Source organism: Corella eumyota, chromosome 1 (assembly GCF_963082875.1).
Source record: "Corella eumyota chromosome 1, kaCorEumy4.1, whole genome shotgun sequence".
Taxonomy (NCBI): Eukaryota; Metazoa; Chordata; class Ascidiacea; order Phlebobranchia; family Corellidae; genus Corella; species Corella eumyota.
Window position 1 is genome coordinate 5,349,481 of NC_137490.1, and position 19,706 is coordinate 5,369,186.

Consider the following 19,706-nt stretch of genomic DNA (forward strand, 5'->3'; position numbering starts at 1 on the left):
TAAGTTACCAACAAAAGAAAACTTGGTCGCAAAAAAGAGACATTTATTCTTTCGTAAATAGGTTACAACTTCCACTCAAATTTACTTCTACAGATTTTCCAATAACAGATACTGATGTAAAGAAAGGTTAAGTGTGTTAGTTTGATCGAAAAGCTTGTTTTTATTTTGTATTTCCCTGTTTAAGGTGTATTTAAATAAGTTCATATACAATGAGTAAACGTCGTAAGAATAGAGTTGTTTCTGATTCGGACGACAGTGATATCAACACAAACGAAGTAAGTTATTTATTTTTAAAATAAATTTCTTTTTTTAACCTAAGTGGTTTTATAATAAAAAACACCACTAAAGTCATTTTGTAATTTAAGTGGAATAGCTATTTTATAAAATTGATTGTTGGCTAGCATGAATGTATTAATATTGTCATGAAGTTTATTAGACTGTTAGGCTAGTAAAATAATAATAATCATGTCGTGGTCACCAAAAATAAACAACCATCAGCGTGGTGTAGTGGTAAGAACACTTGCTACACCACCATGAGGTTGTGGGTTTAATCCTCACTGCTCTCATGCTGTAGCGCCCTTGAGTAAGGTGTTATTAATGGTATTACCTCCTGCTGAGCCAGCACTTAATCAGCAGCACAATTAATGGGCAATTATAATATATATAATATTCCAAACTGCTAAAAGGCAACTCGAGATTGGGTCGGAGTAACTGATGTTACTCTATGTTTAGGTTGCACATTCAACCTTTCCACATCATGGATAAAGATATTTACAAAAAAAAAATAACAATTTATACATATGTAGGTAAATATTAAATCCATTTGTATGACTATTAGCTTTAATTCTGTATGTTTAACTTATAAAACAAACTTACACTAAATTTATTTGCGAAAAATACATTATTTAGATAATTTTTTTAATGATGTTAAATGTTTTAGGCATCTGTAAAAAGATTTAAAGAAAATGAGAAATCAAAGAAATATCAGACAGCAACAACCACAGCGAGTAATACTTCTGACTCTGAAACTTCGGATGATGATGACGATGTAAGTAATACATCTTTTTTATTTTTACTATTACAAGAAGAAATTATTATGATTTTTACTGGCAACACGGTGTAGTGATCAGAGCATTTGTCTACACCGATGTGGTCCTGGGTTTGATCGCCACTGCCCTTATGCTGTAGTGCTTTCAAGTAAGGCGCTATAAATTGCATCTTGCATAACCAATTCTTATTCAGCAGCTTATAATTAGCGGGAAATTATAATCAATGTTATCTCAAACTGTCAATAGCAACTCAAGTCTGGGTTGGTATAACTGATGTTACTCTATGTTTAGTCGTGAATTCGACCTTCCCACATCGAGGATAAATAAATATTAAAAAAATGTTGATTACTTAAAAAAAGCTGTCATGTTATTTATGGTATTGTACAATGACGTTTTAATTTTATGTGTTTTGTTAGTGGACAATGGGTAGTAAGAGCAAAAAGAAGAAACCGATGAAGAAAGGAAAAAGCAAAAAAGGAAAATCAAAGGAATTAATAAATAATGAATCAGATTTTTCAGACAATGAAGTTAATAAATCAGAACCTGAAGACGGTGACTAAATATTTTTTAAAATAGTTTAATTTAGTAGATGTAAATAACTAAATCAGAGCATGTATATATTTGTTGTATTGTTTAAACTTTAAAATACTTTTTTATGCCATTATGATTATTTGTGTTATATAGATTTTTGCTTGTTCAAAATATCATTTTTCAATGATGGTATTAGTAGACTAAATTATTTGCAAAACTGATTTTTATATTTTAGTGAACAGTTTTTTAAATTATTAAATTAGTAGTGAATTTTAAATCAAAATTTATAGAATAGTTTTTTTTTTAATTTTAGGAGAAATATCATCTAGCGCCGGATCAGGTTTCTCCTCCTCGGATAGTGACTTTGATGAGGAGGCTCTCAGAAAGGAGTTTGATGACGGATATGACTCAGAATTGGTCGGAGACAGGGAGGACAGAGAAAAATTGGAGAACATGACCGAAAAGGAGAGAGAACAAGAACTTTATAATCGACTTGAAAAAAGAGAAGCACTACAGAAAAGGTGAGATTGTAATTATTGTATTAAATAAGGTTATTTTAGTTGCAATAACTACATATATATAAAAGATTATACTACTTACCCTTATATATAGACAGTTACTTTGTTTTGCGTGAACTTAAAATCAATTTTTTATATTCTTTTTTAATTCTTTTAACGGAGAAATTTTCGAAACCGGCAGCGTGGTGTAGTGGTAAGAACACTTGCTACACCACACATGAGGTCGTGGGTTCAATCCCCACTGATCTCATGCTGTAGCGCCCTTGAGTAAGGCGCTATAAACGGTATAAACTCCTGCTGAGCCAGCACTAAATCAGCAGCATAATTACCGGGCAATTATAGTCTCTATAATATCCCAAACTGCCACAGGCAACTCGAGACTGGGTCGGAGTAACTTATGTTACAGTATGTTTAAGTCGCGCATTCGACTTTCCCACATCGAGGATAAAGATATATACAAAAAAAAATAAATAAATACAAAATTGTTTTTCAACAATATATATATATTTTTTTAAATCTTATAATTTTATCAGATTTGAAATTGAAAAGAAGTTGCGACTTGCAAAATCACATCATGCAAGAGAAGAGAATAGAAAAAAGAAGAAGAAAGTACAAAAGTAAGATTGTTAACCTTCTATTTTGTTATAACTCATAACTAAAGTTTTGGTTTGTTTGTTTATGAATTGAAAATAGTGCGGGCTATTGTTAATAAAGTTAAAACAATAACATAGGATGGCAATGTAGATAATCCTATACCAGTATTATTACTATTCTAATATTAATTTTCTACAAAATATTTGTTTTAGAACCTCGTCATATTCTGGCAAAAATTCCTACGTTCCACCATCAAGGATGGATCGAAGAAGAAAAATGGAGGAAAAAAAAGAAAACAAAACTTTAGAGGATTTGAAAGCCGAGCGTGAAAGAAAGAAAAATCGAGCAGGTAGATTTTTAAGTTAGTTTTGCCTTATTTTAAGTCATTTTTAAATTTTATTGGATCACTTGTACTTTTCGGTTCTTAGAAAAAACTTTTGTACCTTTCGTTTCTAATTCTCTCTTGTACCTTGCGGTCCTCGCTAATTCTCTCTTGTACGTTACGGTCCTCAGTTTTTCATAGAACCAAAAAAAACAAGTTTTTGTTTTATTTAAAAAAAATCGTTGTTTGTTGTCAGCCGAGATTGAGAAGAAGATTCTGAAAACAAGTGAAGTTTACAGTGATGACGACGATGATGAGGAAGAAGACGAAGATGACATCCACATCAGTAAGAGTCGATCAGCTGGAAAAGTCTCTTCCTCCGACTCCTCCTCATCGGATGACAGCGATCAGAGGGATTCTGATGATGAAAAGGCTGGGTTAGAAAATTGCTTTTTTAGGGGTCTTAATGGGCTACTAGACAACCAACTCTGAGTATAAACCTTTTTTTTGGGGGGGGGAGGAGTAAAGGGGTTATGGTTACTATGGCAACTACCAACCCTCCTTTAGATAATTTCTCCTATTTTTAGAACCAGTTCAAAGCGATTTCAACCTGTTCAAACCAAAGAACAAATTAGCAAAATCCGATTATCCAGATTCAAATTAGAAAAATGGGTTCATCTTCCCTTTTTTAAATTAACAGCTACTGGTTGTTTTGTTCGAATTGGAATTGGAAATCATGAGGGAAGGCCTGTATACAGGGTAATTTTAAACTTTTGTTGTTATTTTATTTAAATCTATTATTAGTAAATTGTTTATATTTATTACCGTTATTGGTGCTTGTACTGAATGTTGTTTATTGCTTAAAAATAATAAACTTTTGTTATGCAGTATTTTTAATATTTTATTAGATTTGTTATCGTATTGTATTTACATAAAGATTTTACTGTGTTATTATCTGTATACTTATAAATGGCTTTACTACATGAGGTCCTGGGTTTAATCATTACTGCTCTCATGCTGTAGGAACCATGAGAAAAGCACTTTAAGCAGTATAAACTCCTAGTGAGCCAATACTTATTCAGCAGCCTAATTTTTGGGCAATTATAATCAATAATATTCGAGATTGCCAAAGGCAACTCGACACTGGGTCAGGATAACAAACGTTATTCTATGTTTAAGTAGAGAATTCAACTTTCCCACATTAAGGACAAATAAATACAAAAAATAATTACTCAGAAATTAAAAGAATGATCTTGTCTAAAAATCAAAACTAATTAAATATTATTTTATATTTTTAGATTGCAGAAATTTTAGATGTTGTTGAGACTGCTAAGATATACCAACTTGGTAAAACAAGAACTAATAAAGGATTAAGATTAAGACATGGACAACAAGAAAGAGTTTTTAGATTAGAATTTGTTTCGAATTCTGATTTCACCGATTCAGAGTTTTTCAAATGGAAAGAAACGGTAAGATTGTTTACTAAATATTTTTAGTTTAAAATTATTATTGTATTTATATTTTTTAGTAATTATTTTTGACATTTTTTATTTAAATTTTTTTAGTCATCAGTTTTTTTTTCAACTATTAGCATTTTTGTTATGGTTATATTTTTATGATTCGTTTTAAATTTTAGATGATGTTAGCAGGACTGCATTTACCTACTGTAGATGAAATTGAAAAGAAAAAAAATGCGGTCACAAAAGCTGTTACTTATAGCATTAAAGACACAGATATTGACCATGTAAATATGATTTCGTCATAAAAATCAAGTTTTTTTTAATTTGTCGTAATTTAAAACAACTTTTAGTAAAAAACCCAATATTTTTTATATTTTGTATTCCAATACCTCCAGATCATCAAAGAAAAAGGAAAGTTCCGGAAAAATCCTTTTAATTATGCGATCCGAAAGACCAACCTAATGAAGGAGAAGGAGATGGCGGAAGCACAGGGAGATGGGGAGAAGACAACTCAACTGAATGGACAGTTGGAAGAGTTGGAACAAAGAGCTACTCACCTCGATAAACAACGACAAGAAAATATTGCTGGAATCACGTAAATCAAATTTAGTTTAAATATTTCTTTTCTGAAGGGAACACTAATTGATAAATTCCAATGGTGTATTTTTTCAACCACTTTTTTGTAAGAATATTCTAGATGTTAGAAGGTTGACTTTACAACTTAAGCATGAAATAACATCAGTTACTCCAACCCAATCTCGAGTTCCCGCGGCAATTTGGGATATTATAATTAAAAGCTGCTGATTGCAGTGGCTCAACAATAGTTTATACGAAGTACATTGCCTTACTTAAGAACGCTACAGCATGATAGCAGTGTGAATCGAACCCAGGACCTTGTGTAGTGAAACCAAGTGTGGCTCAACAATAGTTTTTACGAAGAACATTGCCTTACTTAAGAGCGCTACAGCATGATAGCAGTGTGAATCGAACCCAGGACCTTGTGTAGTGAAACCAAGTGTTCTGACCACTACACCACAGTTCTGTTCATTTATAGTTTTTTTTATATATATTTTTACTATGCAATTTTAATGGTTTTATTTTCAATTACAGATACATTAACGAGAGAATAAAAGCTGATAATTTGCTGAAAGAAAAAGCTTGTAAGGAGGAATGGAAATTGTTGAGAGAACAAACTGCTGATCCGTTTACAAGAAGAAGATGTAATCCAGTCCTTGTGTCCAATGTAAGTAAAAAAATTATTTTCATTTTTGTTACTTAAAAAAAAAAGAAATTTTTTTCACTTAAAATTTTTTTTCTCACATTAGACGGAAGGGGGTGAACAAACGCAACGTCTTCTACAGGAGATGGAGAAACGTTATGGAGGATCGGTATTTTAATTCTCAATTTCAGAATCACTAACTTAAATTTTCAAAACCCTTAAAAAATTTCTTTATCATTTTTTTAGGTCAAAAATAATATGAATATGCCTGAGAAGAACAAGGAAAAAGCAGTGGTCAACAAAAAGGGAAATGTGGGAGGGGATTTATTCGACGTTCATGATTTTGATATTACACTTGACCTACAGATGCCTACCTCTGGTAAAGACAACACTTTAATATATTTCTATATTATTTTAATGTTAACTTATCTTCAAAGTCTATATTCTTTTTATTATTACATTATTCTTTTTATTATTAATATTACTGTTAAATTCATGATATTATTTAATTTTTAAAAATATATTTTTTTTGCTTTGCTCTAAAAGAAGTTATGCCTTACTACAAAAATCTACTTTGTTAGCAGGCAGAGGCAAACTTGAAACCCCAAGTTTAGCAATATTTGATTATATTTATACTTCAAGTTTATTTTTTATAATTTTTAACTTTTTTTTATTATACTTATATCTGTGTAGAACGTTCATTGGTTTCACCTAAAACGACAATATCGATGCCAAATTCTGATGCCCCACGCCGTTCCTTGAACCTAGCAGATTACAAAAAGAGACGAGGTCTTATTTGAATTGTTTCAAACTAGCATAAAACTTGTGTTTTTTTTAATCTTTTCCACAAAGAATGGTCCACAATAGCAAACCCTGGACTAGAGAAATTTAGAAATTTTGTTTTTATATTAACAAATAGCATAAATTTCAGTTTTTATTTTATTTGAAAACTAGGTAATAGTTTTTTATTAGTACTGCCGTATTACGAAAAAATAAAATCGATTTTTTAAAGGATTTGTTTGTCAGTGAGCAGACCAAAATGCTTACAGCTTAAAGCCTGTTTTTATTGCCTGGCTTTTTGGTAGCAAGAATTGATACAATCAAATCAAAAACTTTATTTTATTTGAATTGTTTTTTCTTTTTTGAATCACTTCGTATTTTTAATACATAAAAAATTCAACTGGAACATAAGGTGTTCTTCATTTATTGAACAGCATTGTTGAAGAAAAATAAAAAGTTTTTTTTAAAATATTTGTTTATTTCTGGTATTGGCGTATTCTAATTCATAGTTGTTCATTAACAACTGAATAGGGGTAACTGTCGACATATATTTTAAGAAAAAGTAATTTAAAAATATTTGCTGTTAGGTGGCGCAAAAATGTAACTTGCACCATTTTAAGTTTGGTTAAACAAAACATGTTTAATTAAATTAAAACTGTGCTACATTAGGAAGCTTTTGGTGAAAAAATGCGTTTTTAAATAGGCGATGTAATAAAAATAAATTTAGGCTCTATGAAATTTAAATATTAATACAATTTTATAAAAGTTTTGGTTGACAAAAACATACAATAAAATTAAAGTTTGTGTGTGTGTTTGCAACCTTCTCTTAATTCAAGTAAATATATTGAAATATTAAATTAAATACCTTAGTAAAAACATTTTAAGAACCCATTCTTATTTCCATTGCTTGCAAATTTTTCTAGAAAAAAATCTTCGCCCCGTTTTGGTGCTTTATTTAAAAAATTTAGCTACAAATTTAATTTTAAAATTCAAGATATAAGTTGTTTTAACGGAGTTGTCGTAAAATAGTTTGTGGTAAACCTGTTTGCGGATATACGGGTGATCTCTTATGTTTAGCCTAATGTTTTTAAGTTAACTATAAACCTTATTACGGCATAGCAAGACATTACTACTAACGAAATGCTTTTTTGGTTTCCGTAGTTAAGGAGTTAAAAATCTCTGATTGTTTTAATTAGCTTGATTTTATTTCGGTTATAAATAACTAGAGTTGTATTTTTGGTTAGTATAAATTATTAATAGTGTTCTTTTTTTCAGTGGGCGTGTTTTCTTTTTTTGGCGCCCACGAAAATTTATTTTACGTTGGTTATTGAAATAATTATGTTAGAGATCATTATATAATGTTACATGCATTTTACAATCTATATATTCCGTGAAGTCGAAATCACGATGTCTTAGCTTTCTCGGAAAATCGCTTTTCCAACCAAACAAACGAACCTACGTCAACGTCGTTATAGAAACGGGTTGCAAACCAAAAATTTGTCAGTTTATTATAGTCCTGCTAATCGCTAGTCTATTAACTTTATGCTGCAATTATATTTGACGGTCGATTGTTGTAACATGTACAAACATGTGTAATTAATGTTAATCCTCCCACACGTGCTTTATAAATATAAGGTACGTGTAAGAATTAGGCAAAGGCAAAATAATTTTGCCCATGCCGCATTTACTTGGTGTTTAAATTGTCGTTAGTGATTTGCGATGACGCAATTTGAAATCTAGGAAGCGATCTTAATACCATGTTAAGTTCCAGGCTCAAATTAGCTGTTGGCAATCGTTTTATCCGATTTAGATCTAAGAAAATTAATTTTTGCGGCGATATGACCGTATATGTACCTTGTAGCGGCCATTTCTATTTGCGGACGAATGTACCAAAATAAGACAGTTATACTTTAAAATCCTACAACAAAAAACGAGGCGAGGCGCCGTTACTATAATAGCTATACCTGTCGTTTACATAGCTAATTAATTTATTTTAGAAAACATTACATAATTTGATATTTTTGTATAATTGATAAAAAATTTGTAATAAAATATTTGTTAGATACTACACTACAGTATTTAGATCGATTACCTAACTTTGCCAAGGTATGTAGCGTTCTACAACAGTAGTTAAGCCATTTATTGTATTTAAATATTTTTCCTATTTCTAGAGTTTACCCTTTTTTATAAACTTGTAAATTTACGGGGTAAATTTCCAAGAATTCAAAAATTAACCTTTGTTAATAAATTCTAATTTTTAATTAAGCTACTCTAACATTGGTATTAAAAATCATATAACTAAACAAAAAATGCTGTTTCTTGATTTTATTTCGTAAAGTTGTTCTTAATCACGACCTCTTAAATTTCATTTTTGCAAAAAAAGCCAAAGAAAAAAAAACGAACGAACACACGTAAAGAAAGTAACACAAAAGTAACCTCAATTGATCACTGCAATATCTTGAAAGTAACTTGAAGACAGACAACGCACAAGCTTACTTAAATAACGTACGAGAAAATGATTAGTAAAATTCAAAATAAAAATCACCGCCATGTAAGACTCACTTGTTTAAGTTTGTCAATGGCGGATCGGTTTGATTGGTTAGTAAAATTTGCAATCACGACACTATAAAAAGTACGCAATCACTAGTACATATAGAATTAGTCAAAGAAAGTCACAGGCCTTAACAACAAAGCTAAGGCTGCGACTTTACTTTTCGTCAATTAAAAACAACATAAAATTAAAAATGCACGATCTTGTAAAATAAAAATTATATAAATAAAAATTTTTCAAATTAAAAATTACACGATTCGACGATTACGAATCATCTTTGTCATTAGAACAAATGTACAACGGATAAACAAGCTCATTAAAAATGCAACTTTAACGCGCTTGGTTATAGACAGCATAAGCAAGCACCCCTTCAGTGCTTAAAATTTGTTAGTGGTAGACTGTTAAAACGTTTAACATATTCAGAAGTTATAGTTCACAGTAAACCATGATGTATGTTTGTTAAAGTAAGAACAATTTCCTTTTGGCAAAGCTAAATCTGTTTGTTTTTGAACACAACAAGGGGTTATTACATAGAAAACTTTTATAATGGCCAGTAATACAATGATTGGCAAAAGACAAGGGAATTAAGGCGTTGTATAAAAATTAAAATAAAAAAGCAGCTTACTAAGCAGAAACCTCTTATTTGAAACCAAAAATATAGAATTTGTACAAGTGCAGTAAATTAGAAAAGCAATAAAGGTCATGCGAACAACGTGGAACATTACATAGAAAACTGGAGCATTGCAAAAATAGAAAATGTTAATAAATATTTCTCGGGCACTTTGCGCACCTTCGGTTGGATTTTAGTAAAAACAACAAAAAAACGCGATTTTCAACTTACATTGCAATTGCGTGTTTCAAGAACAAAAAGAGAATAAAATAAAACTCGTAAGAAATTTTGAGCTGATTCTGAGGGAAGAACCGTGTCGCCGTTTTGTTCAAAAACGTTGAAGAAAGGGCCGAACTTTTGAAGAAGTTTTGTTTTTTTCTTGTGTAAGTTTTGGAGTAAATCGAAACTTGGTTGTGGAAAGTTAGTCTTCGTCCAATGAAAATTAAAGTGAGAAATGACGCTCAGGTATTAAGCAGCACCGGTTAATAAAAGAAGCACCAAAACTGCCACTTTTTGTTGAGTTGCAAATATTAAACGTTGAAACCGATTTCAAATTTTCGTGTTCGGCTAAAAATTTCTTTTCTTAAAAAAAAGCTCCTGAATCTGGTGGTTATCGTCAGGCAAAAACCCGTCATGTGAAACCAACTGATGCACACTGTTTTTCCTATGTGGTCGCGGGCCTGCAACCTTATGCTTTCTTGCCGCACGAGCAAGTTGTTTACGCCTGATGTCTCTTCATGTGTAACGAAAGGTGATCCGAACGCGAGAAGCATCGTCCGCAAACCAAGCATTTGAACGGCTTGGCGCCGGTGTGTTTTCGCATATGGCGAGTCAGTTCGTCGGACCTCGCGAAACGCCAGTCGCAGCCTTGCCAGTTGCAGGTGTACGGTTTTTCTCCTGAAAAAAGCAAAAAAAAGAAATTAATATCATGGAATGAATCATAAAGTTGGAGAATAATATTTTGAACGATAAAATGTTGTGGGCGATCGCTAGAGTTGATTGCCGAGCGCACGCGACATAAACAACATTTAAATATATTCACAACTTTAAGAGCATCCGGATACAATTAATTGTGTGATGAACTCACGTAAACAAACCAAAAAATGTCGCCTCTAGCGTAACGATATAAGTAACATAAACAAACAGTATACCAAATTTCGTAGTTACGCCCGACCTAGTCAGTTACTTAGAGTTCTTTCCACGAAAAGTCAAAGGTTTTCGGATTCTTAAGCGGCAGTTTTAATAGGTCGATGTGTCTCATTCAAATTTCAGGCGAATTTCATGGGCCAAGGCCGGTGAAAAGGTGACGTCATAGCCTGTGAACTCTAATGGGCATTGTGACGTCAGACTTAAAAAATTGGGAAGCAGAAAATTACATAAACCTAGGAATTTAGTTTCTCCTTCAATTGTTGTCAATAACTTTTATCGCACTGACAATAACAATGTTAGAATAATAATAACGTGGTAGGATAAACACAAATGGTCGTCTGTGTGGCACGTATTCACGTCTTATAATTCATCTGAGAACTTCAACCGACAATTAGGTGAAAATAAAAAGGAAGAACTGACCGAAGCCGACAATTAATGACGTCAGGTTCCCAACTCTGACTTCACCTGTTATCTTCAGGTGGCCTTGACGCTTTTAAACCGTGTAGGCGTTAATTACAAGCATGTGTTTAGCATTTTTGCGTGTTACTTCGTTTATAAAGGGTTGTATAGTAGAAAGCGGCGAAATCGTCTCATAGCACGGATATTACGACACAGACGCAAGGTCTAATACACAATCATAAAAACGTGACTGTGCGAATCGGTAATCTAAGTGTTACATGGGCATTAGATCATCTCTAATTGGCACAATCAACTGCGTTTGATCGTCTTTTACATATTTTCAAATCGGACATAACAAAATGAATATTTTTCTTACCTGTATGTGTTCTTTGGTGGGCCTTCAAGTGAGAACTTTTCGTGTATGCTTTTGTACAGCCTGTAAAACAAAGGATTGATAAGTGGTTTTGCCTAAACCTAACCATAAGGTTATTAAGTAATATCAGCAACATAAATAGGTTTGCTTTGTTAGTATTTTTTTTGCTAGTCATATATGCACCTTCAAATTTCCAAACTTTTGTTTACGCAAGAAAACCATTATTTTAGGAGTGTATTATTTATACATGGCTGAACAGTGTGCGTCATAGATTATAGCAAGATATGCGCGATACACACTTTTTTACCTATTTAGGACGAGTCGAAAAACTACCTGCTTCGTTTCGGGGCTTAAAACTGCTAAAAATAAACCGTCTCTCAAAAATTTACATTGAGCGGTTGGTACCCTAAGCTTGAGGTACAAAGAGATAAATCGTTTGTTATTCTATGCCGTCATCTTATCCAATTTTATTGATATTTCGTTTAGGTTTAGATAAGATAGCCGGTCGCCCACGCAACGCGGTTAACACTGAGTTTGTTGATATTGCGAATGAACGAATTATTATTATCGACGATGCCGATGATCGGACACGTTTTGCCTGCAATCCAAACAAACAGAACGATCTCCTTGTGCATTTAATTTCGCACGATTATTTCCGATTTTAGAAGCGGGCAAGGTAGTTTACGAAATAAACAAAACACGATGGCAGGAGATAGCAGAAGGTGCTTTTTCAAGCCTGCCACGCGTCACGACTGGTAAAATGATTTTATAAGATCGTAAAGCTAGATTGTGAATTTAAGATCCTCTGGCTACAGAAGCTTAATTGTTTCGCCATTTTTAATACTAAAGTGCTATGCAAACTATGTTAAAGTTTGAATAATATTGTGTGTAATTTTTAAAACAAGCGAAGTGTATCCGACACATACACCCCTGTAATAACCGTTTCTTAACAACTAAAAACTCGCAGACCGTAACGCCGATGTGTCAATTACCGAGTCTCAAAAATGTTGATGATATTTTGCTGGTGGGAATTTAAGCCGTGCCGCGTTTTGGCCTGATTTAGAACTAATTTAAATACGCAAAGATTAAAACGAAAGATAAAGTCCGAGAATGTATTTCTCGTAAACTTACCCGTGTGGTTGCACTTATGAACTCTTTTCTTTTCTAGGTCGGGGTTATTTCGTCGACTGTATCTTGGTCTGTATGGAATGGTACCATTCACAGCCATGGAATAAGCAGGAGGGACCGAGAGGTAAGGGTGAGCTCTTCTGTGCATTGACATCTCTGTTACATCGCGACTCTCGTGATGATGGTTTTGGTGGTGGTGGCTCATAAAGTGAGTGTGGGACATTAATTCGTTTTCGTTTCCATCCATAACTGGTGGGAAGTTGATTTGGCTTGGTGGGAAGAATGGTTGGGAGTTTGGTTGGTATCCATTCTGGTGGTTCATGGAGGAGCAGTACGACATGTTACCGTTGTATTGGTCGTCGAAATTCTTCTCTTGTTTTGGAACCATTTGGCCATTCATGGAGAGAGGGGAAATGTTGTTTTGGGTTAGGTTAAGCCCATTGTCGTTGCTGTACCTTCGGCTGTTGTCGTAGGGGGATTGTGTTAAAACACTTCCGTTGTAATGATTGTTTTGCATTCTCGAGTTTTGCTCCGTCCAGCACTGTGAGCTAGGCAGACATTCTGCGATTTCTGACTTAATCGGATAGGAAGGGTTGTTCATCACTCTGTGAGGCGAACAGGGATGTCGGTTGGGAGACATGGCGGGAAGAGGGGAGGAGGAAGGAAGGGAGCACTTGTCGGTTGACAAACTGGTCGACCTCGATCTGTGGAACTGTTGGTTCATCGCCACTCCATTGTCTTCCGCATGTTGCGCTGCAATGCATGGAAGAGAGGTGTGTCTTCGTTGGTCGAAGCACATCATTTCGGACTCGGATGGAACTCGAGTGCGGCAGTAGGTCTCGTGGGCATGCATCACGTTATTGTTGTTGTACGAGTGTGTCGTCATTGGTGATGACGTCACGGAGGACGGAGAGGGAGGGTGAAGGACGGCTTCGGAGTTTTTAATAAAACTCGACACTGGGGGGATGTTAATCATGTTGGGACTGCTGGGTGGCGTTCCAACATTGTGGATGGGTTGTACAGCTCCGTCGTGGATCGGGGAGTGTTGTGGGGAATTGTTATGGTAGTGATGTGTGTTTTGTTGTTTGACTACAACGTTGAAGTTGACGTTGACGCACGATCCGTTGTTGGACTCGATGTTGTTGTAATTATTAGCTTGTTGAAACATACCGTTGCTCTGGGTATTTGTACTTTGACTGTTGTAACCTGCGACGTAAAGTTAGAAAATGTCAAGTGTGTTTACCTAATGATATGTGCAAAAAACGTAATCACGCAAAGGTTAATATATTAATAGCATTTTAAGTGTTGTGTACCTGTGAAGTTTGATCGAGGTGCATTTCCGTTTAGGATCTCGTGGATATCTGATGCACTTTCACGTCGGAACTGGCTCGGGTCAGAGGCAAAGGTCGGCCTCGTTGAAACGGAAGGAGGGGGCATCATGGCTTCTTCATTCTTCATTGAAGAGGTGTTGTCGCTGTTTTGGTTGAGCATGTAGTAACTGTCCATCTGGTACTGTAAAAAACAATACAAGTGAAAAGGTGTGATATAAAATTATGACTTTCAACTATGCGTAAGGTTATCGTTAAATTATGAATTACCCAGCAAAAAAATTATAAAACGAGAAAACAATCTGTTTAAACAGTCCAAGTGTTTGCTTTGGTGGCATTATTATTCCAGGCGAACGATCAAACGAAAAATTATAAAGAGCCGTAATCAAACCCGAGAAAGGGGCTATTTTTCTTTAAGTGATTTGTTTGTTGAATTTACTCAGAGTGTCATGCTGTACGTACGCTATAGCACAATGGGGTAAAGTAAATTTAAACTGTTTTACATCAAACCAGATTGATTGCTATTTCATTAAGCCACCACAGATGAAAATAAATCTTTAATCCACGTAAGATTGCGTAAAGGTTTGACTATAAAACTTTTAATAAAACTTTATACTGTTGTAAAAATTGACATAAAGATTAAGCAACGAAGTCGAAAGGCAAATATTATTTTTTAGGAGTTCAACAGCATTTAAAAACTGCTGTAAAGGTGTAGTTGCATGTGTTTGGTATGCAATCATTATGTATAAGATTTCGTGTATTTTAGTGCGTGCGTAGCGATGTTGTTTTTTCACCTTTTGGACCCTACTCCATTATCTAAATTAGGTACAACATCTTTGATTAGTTAGTTACGTAAATGACTACGCAACAGTCTATGCAATGTAAACATACGGATCACTCACCGCCGCATTGCCGTTTGTACAAACTTCAAGTGGTTATTAATTACCGATCTATCGAGCTATTTTTGATTCCGTCATTTCAATGTCACGCAAAGCGATGTCGTACATGCGATAGAAATTAGGACTTGACATAGAACAACACTTAGCGCTAAGTTGCCTTACCGCATAGGCAACATTGCGAAAGATTCAAATTAAGCAAGTCCTTGGTTACATCAAGGCGAATTTTATTGCCAATTAAATGTTGTTTAAGTAGGCTACCACATCATAATAAAATGTTTCGCTGCTTGCAAACAATTATTTTAAATGTCAGATAACTTAACTTATATATATTTTCTAACATTCGAGGTAGAATTGTGAAGTACTTTATTATATAGGAAGTGGCTTTTTGTCTAAAAGACGAATTGTTTTACACGAAAAGTATTAAAAACAAAGATTTTCGAAAAACCCTCAACTTCAAGCATGCTGCGAATTATCAGACATGGGCAAGCAGTATTCATCTTGAAATTTCAGTTTGTGTAAAACACAAACTTTGTTTGGCCAGGCGTCTCTAAGCTGGCGGTGGTGTACGCTTCAATAAGTTTTAAAAGCACTGGTTTCTATCCAACTCTATGCGAAATGGCATGTTGTAGCAGTTGTTTTCTTACTTTGGTGTGCAGACGTGTAATTTACTTTAATTTTGAAATTCCGAAGCACAGCATGTATGGATTTATAATAATAATAATATTATAAACTAAATATCTTTGGTATTAATACTGATGCAAAAAAACACAAATTTAATTAAACATTTCTAGGAAATTAAATGCGAATCAAACCGCGTGATTATAATTCGCAAACCGCAATGCCAGTTTATCCATTTGATTTAACTGAATGTTTATTTTTTTCGATATGAAAAACAAACATAAGAAATCGTTACCTTAAACCTAAGACATGAACTTAAACTGACGAACACGAAAACAGTCAAATCCGATTAATTTTTAGCGAAAATCGTCACGTTTTTTCGATTTCGGATAAGTAAAAAATGATTTTCACTAGAAAGATAAATCATAGACATTAACCTATATTCAATTTGATTGGCAACGTAGCAAAGGTGTTAAGCAACAACGACTTAATCCAAAACGACAAAACCGATATCCAAGCCTACGGGGCAATATTCAAAACAGTTGTATAACAAAAATGTGTTGTTTTCGACGAATATGCATTTGCTTTAAGCAAATTTGAAATTGAGCTTTTAAATCGTGTGTTCTACATTCTATACATAACTTGCACGTAAATGTGGTTGAACAATCTCTTGAGATAAAACCTTAAGAATGGTCGACTGGTGACTGAGAAAATAAACAGAATTAATTCGTGATTAAAGGTGAGATGACTTTGCGAAATTAGCCACCGAGATAATCCAAACAAAATTGCACGGTCGCGGTTCATTAATTACCATAGAAACAATGATGGTGTCTATTCTCTTATATGGAAGGCTGTAATCAAAATTTAAACTGCTTGGAGGCATACAGTAGTCACAGTATTCAAACTATTACGTTATAGCAAGAATGTGTATTTTTCAATCACCATTGATAAATTATTTTAATTTTTAGTAAAAAATAAATAATTTTTGGAATACTGTGTTTATTGAATTAATTCTCATAGATAACTATTAAGCATTTAATCCTAACCCCTCCCCCCAATATTAACTTTATTGAATTACCCAAATTATGTTATGATCAGCTCCAACGAAATAACGTCAAGGGTTGAAAAATATAATGAGTAAATTTGAGTGAGTCACTTTTTAAACATTTTAAAATTAACTTCAGGCTTCGAAAAATAACTAAAAAACACGCGTAGTTCCTTAAAACTTAAAATTATTTTAAGCATAGGCTTTTTATTTAAAACAAATCACCAAATCCATTGTTTTTTTATAACAAATTGACTTCCCATTGTTAAGTTGTCAAGTGGTGACGTCCGTAAAACACAAACGGGTTATCACCCGTATCCAAAATTAGCGCCAAAAATTAACAAAAAACATTGAGCGTAGTTTACACAGTAGGCAACTGTTTCCTTACCTCTAATGTGTTTTCTAATGACTGTTGATCAAAGGAAATAAACTCTGGAGACGACACGGGCGAAAAAGTCGAAGCTTCGGACGAGGTGATCGAAGTTTGGTCAAGGGATTGGGTTGGAAAATGGTTTCCTGCGGGGTTCAGGTTGTTAAAGTTCGGCGCGTGATAATTCAAAGCTACGGCAGCGGCCATTGGTGAGCTTTCAATGAGTAGTGTACTTGTTAAGCACGCTTTCCAATATACTTAAAATCGGTCACCTGAAAAATAAAAAACATTAACTCATTAACTGATATCTTAAAACAAGTTAATTTCTAATACTATATATTAATAGTTGATATATACTTGGCTTATCCTTATACCTGTGTCTTATAAACTGAACTCTGTTCTGACTAATCATTTTCATTTATACTCTACTCTGAATTAAGTTTATTTATAATTGCTCGATGAACAATCAACTTAATCACTGTGGCCGTTGTCAACCAATGCTACAAATATGGATCATTTCGTATATATAGAGCCCTGGCCCAGGTATGTTTAATACATTTTTTTCCTTCTCGTTCTTTATTTGCATTAGGCCTTCACACGCTCGACCACTTATCAACACATAACCTGTCATTCCGATAGGCTCTCTTTATTTAAACAAAGTGTCATGAAAAGAAAAGCCGATTTATTAATGTCCGTTTTTTTGGGCCCTTTTATTCTAACTTTTAATTTTCCTACGTCTTCGCATACCATAAAATGAAAAAAGCCAAGTTTCATTGGCCAGCTTTATATGCGTTTTAAAGTTTTATGTGTAAGAATTTAATGGAATTTTAAAAGTACACAAAAATACGTCACGCACAAGTCTAATGTTTAACAAGTTGCGTCAAAAACATGTCGTTATAAAAAACGCTATTTTTCTCTCGCACGCGATTTCCAAGGCAAATAGAAGTTGCCTGCGCGACGTGCATTATGCAGCTTGTAACTTTATTGAAACCCGGGCAAATATTAACTTTTTAAATTAATTCCGGTGTTTTTCAAAAAGTTGGACTTCAATTTTTGGTGCCGCGTGTTTGCCTACAGCTCTCGGCCGCACGCAAGTATACCCTTTTCCGTAATAAAGACCGCATTTCTTTTATCTCGGTTTTCAATCGAAAAACATTTGATCCTGCGCTGAACAATCATACAACGATTTGGTAAATGAAACTCAATACTTTATATTACCCAGCACACTGCAAGTCACAGTTTCTGTTTTCTAATAGCCAGTCTGAGTTTCCTCATCCTGTAGTCGGCAATAATTACAAACTAGCTTCAACCTGTGTGTTGGGTTGTGAATGGAACTGTGCGAAATTACCAGTGGCTGGTATATACTTTTAATTGCGACCTGTATTATCCGTATTTAGACAGTGTGAAAATTAAAATACTTACTGGAAATTGACGCGTAATTGCAGGGTTCGTTTTCGAGTGTTGAAATGATAATGGTAGATTATTCTTCTTGCTAAAATGACTTTAATGACACGGCTTTAAGTCGCTGAAAATGTTGATTGAACTTCTTATTATTTCGATGAAAATATCAGCCCTCGAATTGAGGAGCTTCGTAGGTAAAATATGGCGAAAAATAAGAACGTTTTCTCTTCGTTTATTGCCCTTCGGCAGTCAGCTTTGCTATGGCTTTGGCAAAAAGTAACTGCCAAAAGCCGGTCTATAAAGTTTTTTCTAAAAATTAATAAAAAAGTTTTTATTTACAAAATGTTATAGTATTTTTTATTACTTTCTATTTTTTCATGACCTCAGATTTTAGACAAAAATTTTTTCACTTTTTTTATTACTAATTTAATTTTCAACATACAAAAATACAACAGATTTCATATACCTGTAGCTAAAATATAACCTAACACATTAATAAACGCTGCGTAATTCACAATATTGATATAACCTTAAAAAAAATACTTGTTATAAAAATATTCGCGCGTTACAAAACTTGACTCTGTCTTATCTTTTGGCGGCGCTCACTATCAAGTACAATTTGATGTACAACATTGCTACGGCAAGACGAAAATAAACTGACGAGAGGCTTCAGGCTTACATCTATTCCGACAGCACCAGTTGGCTTTCAACATAGTTCTGCGTTTTTCTCGTCTTCGGAATACCAACACAAGAATTATTTCGCGTAAACAACGGCTGCCAAATTACAGGGTAAGTCTTTTTTTATACTATCTATATATTTTTTGTAATAACCATAATAAAAAATCATGAAAATAAATATATTTATTTAGCATCAAATTGTTAGGCTAAAATTTTATCTTCCTCTATTTTTCGGAGAAAAATCTAGAAATTAACTTTTTAATTTAAATAAAACACATAACAAAAGTTCTATAAAATAAAGCCTCCAGTTTACCACACAATGCCTGCTCTAATACGCCTTGATTCCTTTTGAAATCAATTTTTTGATGTGAACCCCTATTTTCCTTCATCGTCACGCATTTTACGCTTGACGGAAAACGGTTTCTTTCCTTGTGACGTCAGCAGCGTGTGTCACGCAAATTGCCTGTTGTGGTGACGGCAAACATATAGGGCTAGATTCTCGTAAAAAAACAAATAACTCCCTAACTAGTCGGTAAATATAACTTTTTGTGTTTGTGTATATATATGTATACAAGTAGAAAGTTGTGGATATTGATTAACGTACCACTTGACCAGTCCTTAACTTCACTACTGGGCACATGTTTAATTAAACTTTCCACTTTTAAAGTTCGATTTTGAGTCCCT

The 19,706-nt window shown here is 33.7% G+C and overlaps 2 protein-coding genes across 2 annotated transcripts; one reads left to right on the plus strand and one right to left on the minus strand.

Annotated features, from left to right (window-relative positions):
- Positions 1–112: 112 nt before the first annotated feature.
- On the plus strand, positions 113–6,923 carry LOC145750238 (RNA polymerase-associated protein RTF1 homolog). The gene is made up of 15 exons (XM_082566224.1): positions 113–275; positions 941–1,048; positions 1,466–1,601; positions 1,894–2,101; positions 2,632–2,715; positions 2,905–3,041; positions 3,271–3,451; positions 3,602–3,773; positions 4,313–4,483; positions 4,651–4,758; positions 4,870–5,069; positions 5,585–5,717; positions 5,800–5,862; positions 5,940–6,072; positions 6,387–6,923. Exons 1-15 carry the CDS (start codon positions 210–212, stop codon positions 6,491–6,493), a joined length of 2,007 nt encoding a protein of 668 aa, XP_082422350.1. The 5' UTR covers positions 113–209; the 3' UTR covers positions 6,494–6,923.
- A 1,860-nt stretch (positions 6,924–8,783) lies between these two features.
- Positions 8,784–18,675, minus strand: LOC145748962 (uncharacterized). Its single transcript, XM_082564997.1, has 6 exons — positions 18,366–18,675; positions 16,962–17,215; positions 13,997–14,195; positions 12,687–13,889; positions 11,559–11,618; positions 8,784–10,531 (listed from the first exon to the last, which is right to left on the minus strand). The coding sequence occupies exons 2-6, from the start codon at positions 17,148–17,150 to the stop codon at positions 10,353–10,355; spliced, it is 1,830 nt and encodes a 609-aa protein (XP_082421123.1). The 5' UTR covers positions 17,151–17,215; positions 18,366–18,675; the 3' UTR covers positions 8,784–10,352.
- Positions 18,676–19,706: the final 1,031 nt, after the last annotated feature.